The following is a 4,936-nucleotide window of genomic DNA, read 5'->3' on the forward strand; positions in this document are numbered from 1 at the left end:
AGTGTGGAGCCTTTCAGCCGACCCGCCCACCACCACCACCACCACCTCTCTCTCTCTGTGTGTGTGTGAGTGGATGCATTTCGGCGGGATATGACGCAGTTGGAAGGGAGCCAAAAAATAAAAACAAAAGAGTGGGGGGAAGAGGGAAGAGGGAAGAGGGAAGGGAGGGAGTGATGGATGGAAAAGAGGTCGGGCCAAAGAGGTGGCCTTTTTTTCTTCCTTTTGTTTTGTTTTGTTTTGTTTTGTTCTTCTGAATGGGATATTCCCGCTGCTGGGCGTAGTGCGTCTCCCTCCCTTTTGGTTTTTGTTTTCCTCCTCTTCTCTCTTTCCCCACCCCCCTACCCGCGGCGGCAGCAGCAGAAAACAAAAAAAAAAAAGAAATGAAATGAAGAGAAAACACGTTTTTGACGTGAGTGCGCAGAACGCCAGGCGCACACGCCGGTGTTGTCCACATTTGTTTTTACTCTTCTCTTCTCTTCTCTTTTTTTTTTTTTTCTTCTGCTCCGCCGGCACCAAAAGGAAGAGGAATAAACACAAACAATCGAGAGAAAAAAAAAAAAAAAAAGAAGAAAAGAAAAGAGGGAGCCACGTGGAGTTGCACGGCACAGTTGTGTTGTTCTGCGGCCAAAAGAAGAAAAAAAAAAAAAAGGACGCAGAGGGAGTCAATCAACAGGGAGAGAAGGGAGGGAAAGAGAGAGAGAGTCGTAAGCAGTCTGGGTGATCACTTCCCCCCTCCCCCCTCCCCACTGCGGCGGTGCTCTCTCTCACACACTACACAAACACTGCACACTTACCGCAGGCGATTCCTCTCAACGGATGCCAGAATCATATATTGTCCGTTTTAAGGTATTGAAGGTGGAGTCTGTCGCGTTGGTGGATGGCAGACAGTACACCATTTCGTACCGCCGCGGCGAGACATCCCGTTCCACGCCCTGTTACATCGCGGAGGGAGGTGCCGTCGACTTCAGTACAATGCCTGAGGGGGCGGCCATTGTTCATTTCAAGAGCGGTGGAGCGAGGTTTCTTCCAAAGTGGATCACCTTCCGCCTGGAGGAGTATATACGTGGTCGGCCCCGAAAAATGATTGGGGAGACACAGCTTGACTGCGCAGAATTGCTTGGGCTGCGCAGCATCACCGCATCTGCACGTCGGCGTGTGATTTTCAGCGTGTATGGAACATCCGCCCAGATGGTGGTTGCGCTCCTCGTGTACCCCGCAAATCACCCGGCGCTCTCCTTCGGCGACATTGCCTCCACGACCGGGAGCGACGGCCAAAGGAGCAAGACGAAAAATGGGGAGGTCAAGCGGATGACCCGCGGGGAGGCGATGACGCTGCTGATATCTCTCGAAGCCATGCTTGAGCGCCGCCGCAAGGAGGAACCGAAGGGGAAAGAACCGTCCAATTTGGAGCGGTGCCTGGCGGAGCTGGAGGAACGGCGCCGTTCACTCACCGGCGTAGATGGGATGGCTACCGCAGTGGTGAAGAAGCGCGCGGAGGATGTGGTGGCGGCGCAATTTCTTGCCCTCTCCCGTAAGTATCGCGCCAACTACGCGGGGGAAGTTGCCGCCTATCTCCGTCAACTAGCCGTCACGAGTGGACTCCCGCTCACCGCCGACATCTCTGAGGAGGCGTCACCTGACGCAGAAGGGGCACGAGAACGGCTGCAACGCATCAACGCCCGCATCGACACTTTGTCAGGCCAAGTGCGGAAGCTGGAGGAGGAGCAGCTGTCCCTTGGACGGCAGCAGAATAGGACTGATATGAAGAACGAACTGTGCGGCATCACAAATAAAATGGAAGCCCTTCAGTCGCAAATTCAGTTGCTGCTGAAGACGCGCTCGGCTCTGGAGGAAACGATCCGCGGCAAAGGCACTGACGGCACACCGATTGGTCGCGAGGTGCACGACATCCGCCAACGACTTCGCGCCCTTACGGAAGAAGAGGCAAAACTTCGGGAGCAGGTACGCCGCATGATGAACGTCGCCAGCACGCACGTGTTGAAGTGGGCACGCAGCAAAAACCCGCCGTTGGAAGACATTCAAACTGACCTCGCGGCTCTTTTTGCGGCGGATGCACCATCACAAGAAGCGAAGCAGGAGAAAAGCGCCCCGAAAGTCCTGAGTTCCGAGGAGCGCGGCCAACTCGTGGAGGCGCTGTCAAATGTGGCCAAGGTGTCCGCCCCTCCCGTGCGATCGGAGGTTTCGAGTGAGATGGAGGAGCCACCGAGTCGGCAGCCGCAGCAGCAGGTGGATTTATTTGGGGCCACGGGACTCCCATCGGTGGGGGACTTTGGCGGCTCTGCGACCAAAAAAGGGCGGAATGAATCCACCACCTTCTCGAAGACCGACAAAGACGCTGAAAAACACGTGGATCCGTTCATCTCCGATCTTAAAAGCGATATGTTTGCCCCGTCGGCAGTGTCGGAGCATAAAAAGGACACGTCTAAGGTCCATGAGTTTAACTTTGGCGCCACAGCGGAGGAAGACACCGGGGCGGTGGGGGTGGGCGGCAGTAGTGAGTACGCCACGTTCTTCAAGGACGTACATGACGCCGCAATGGATTTGGGCACACCGCCTGTTGTGGATTTGGTTTCTATTGAAAACGATCCCATGTATGATTTTCATCCGCCCCCCGAGGCCGTCAGCACAAAACCCTTCACCATTGAGTTCGAAGAGTCGCCGCTTTATCACGGCTTTGATGGGGATGCCGCAACAAATCCCCCTGCCTTTATATTTGAGCCGGAGGGTCATCAATCAACCAATTCCTACACGCACGCTTTGCCGACATATAGCTTTGGTCCCGATAGTGCAACAAAGAACTCTCGCACCGCAAATGCCCCGCGTCTACCGACGTATGACTTTGGCAGTTGAGGTTGTGGGAAAAAAAAAAAAAAAAAAAAAAGAAAAGAATGAGTTGATATGAAGAGTAATGCAAGATTAAAAAAAAAAAAAAAAAAGAAAAGGAAAAAGAGTACCGCTTACAATGTGCGCAAGTGAATTCGAATATATATTTATTTATATAAGTGTTAATGACCTTCCCCAATGAAGAAAAAAAACGACGAAAAATGAGGGAAAGAGGAGAAACCAGAGAGTTTTTTTCTTTTTTTTTCACAATGGGGATGGAAAGGGAGGTGGGATTGATGAGCGGTTCATTTGTGAGAGATATGATGGTGTCGGCTTATATTGATTGACGCCATCTACCTCTCTTCTTTTTTTTCTTTCTTTCTTTCTTTTCCTTCCTTGTGTGTGCGTGTGTTTATCAGACGTACTGCGTGAATGTGCATTCCCTGGACTCTCCTTCTTGCATCTCACCCAGTCTGTGTGTGTGTGTGTGTGTTTGTGGACGCCTCATTGCGCCGCTACCTTCACCAGGGTGCACTGCATTTGTGTGTGTGTGTGGGAGGGGAGGGGTTTTTGTCCGTTAGCAGGCGTCTTGTTTTTCTTTTTTTTCTTTTCCTTCTCGCGTGTGACCCTGATGAAAGAGCCGCGGTGTTGGGCAAGACGGCAGTTGCGGCGCGTCTGTTGGGTCAGGTGAGAAGCAAACCAAAAAAAAAAAAAAAAAAAAAGAGAGGGGTGGAAGCATACATATACAAGGAGGGAAAAAGGAACATGCGTAGACCGATTCTTTTTTCTTTCCGCCGTGCCTCTGGCTGCGTCACTGCCCGCATGTTGTATCTTCGGTCCGCGTGTCTCCAGCAACTCCGTTTTGGGCACACGCTGCCACCAGGTTTGAACGACGCCGCCCGTAGCGCTGCTTTGGCATCTGAAACAAAAGCGACAAAGGGAGAGGCGAGTCAAAGCCCCTCGCTTGTGGCCAAAAGCGTTGGAAGGGCATCTGGTGTTGCATGTTCTGCAGCCCACGAAGACGGAACGTTTGGCAGTCTCCGACTTAGCAGCAGCGGCCCTTCTGGTCTTATCGAGGAGGCTACGATGGAAGGTGCACGTGATGAAGTGATGGCGCCGAGTCACGCGGGCGATTGTGCCGGAGACTCTGCAGAGGCCAAAAAAATGATTCTGGAGGAGGGGGCGGAACAGGCAGGTGGGAAGAACGTGAATGGCACATCTCACGCCGATGAAAAGGAGAGTGAGGTACGTGTTTTTGTACGGGATCACATGCGCAAAATTGTCAATGTGAAACGTCTTCATTCCTTTGCGCAGCTGAGGAACAAGCTGCCGCGGTGGTTGTTCTATGGTATCCAGCAGTCGGGGTACATAAAACCAACTCTTGTACAGTCGGTGGCCATTCCGCTTTTTATGGAAAGGCGAGATGTCGTGGGTATCGCCCCAACGGGGAGTGGCAAGACGGTGGCATTTGCACTGCCAGCCCTTGCTGCCCTGCCGCCACCTGATAGCCGTGGAAATCACGAGAGCAATCGTGGGAATGCGGACAATCCCGTGGTTGTGAGCCCCAACGTGTTGGTTCTATGCCCCACGCGGGAACTGGTGCAGCAAACGCGGAATGTTATCTCCCAACTGGCAGGGAATGCTGTGCGTGTGAAGGGGGCCTTCGGCGGACAGGGTCGGGAGCAGCAGATGGAGCAACTGCGGCGATGGGGTGGCTGCGATGTCCTTGTCTCTACTCCAGGGCGCCTCTGCGACTTTGTGGAGGCCGATGTTGTGAGTCTAGAGCATGTCGGCTTTCTTATCCTGGACGAGGCAGACCGCATGTTGGAGCTTGGCTTCGCCCCACAGTTGGAATTCATCATGTCAACTATCCGAAAATTCAAGCGGCCACGGCAAACGACAATGTGGACTGCAACGTGGAACGCCACGGTTGGTAGTTTGGCCTCGCGTTTTTTAAAGCCAGAGCGCGTGTTTTTTGAGGTGGATCGTGAGCATAAAATGAACACCGACATCACACAGAACTTGTATCCTCTTAAAGATCCCTCGCAGCGCATCCACGCCATTGTGAAACTGTACGAGAATGCCATCATCT

At 52.9% G+C, this 4,936-nt stretch overlaps 2 protein-coding genes across 2 annotated transcripts, besides 13 other annotated features; both read left to right on the plus strand.

The window, feature by feature from the left end:
* Positions 1 to 4,936: a sequence feature (heterozygous, Esmeraldo-like haplotype).
* Positions 27 to 46: a microsatellite.
* Positions 130 to 189: a sequence feature (GA-rich).
* Positions 221 to 247: a microsatellite.
* Positions 359 to 397: a sequence feature (A-rich).
* Positions 464 to 500: a microsatellite.
* Positions 549 to 578: a microsatellite.
* Tc00.1047053503595.10 (hypothetical protein, conserved) lies at positions 817 to 2,871 on the plus strand (the record flags this gene model as incomplete). The annotated part of the gene is made up of 1 exon (XM_798840.1): positions 817 to 2,871. The coding sequence occupies one exon, from the start codon at positions 817 to 819 to the stop codon at positions 2,869 to 2,871; it is 2,055 nt and encodes a 684-aa protein (XP_803933.1).
* Positions 2,881 to 2,910: a microsatellite.
* Positions 2,940 to 2,969: a microsatellite.
* Positions 3,003 to 3,023: a sequence feature (AT_rich).
* Positions 3,202 to 3,233: a microsatellite.
* Positions 3,319 to 3,342: a microsatellite.
* Positions 3,546 to 3,566: a microsatellite.
* Tc00.1047053503595.19 (ATP-dependent DEAD/H RNA helicase, putative) lies at positions 3,610 to 4,936 on the plus strand (the record flags this gene model as incomplete). Its single annotated transcript, XM_798841.1, has 1 exon — positions 3,610 to 4,936. A coding segment is annotated over one exon (1,327 nt), but the record flags the coding sequence as incomplete, so codon positions are not given.

The sequence above is a fragment of the Trypanosoma cruzi genome, genomic scaffold, assembly GCF_000209065.1.
Source record: "Trypanosoma cruzi strain CL Brener 1047053517141 genomic scaffold, whole genome shotgun sequence".
Lineage (NCBI taxonomy): Eukaryota > Euglenozoa > Kinetoplastea > Trypanosomatida > Trypanosomatidae > Trypanosoma > Trypanosoma cruzi.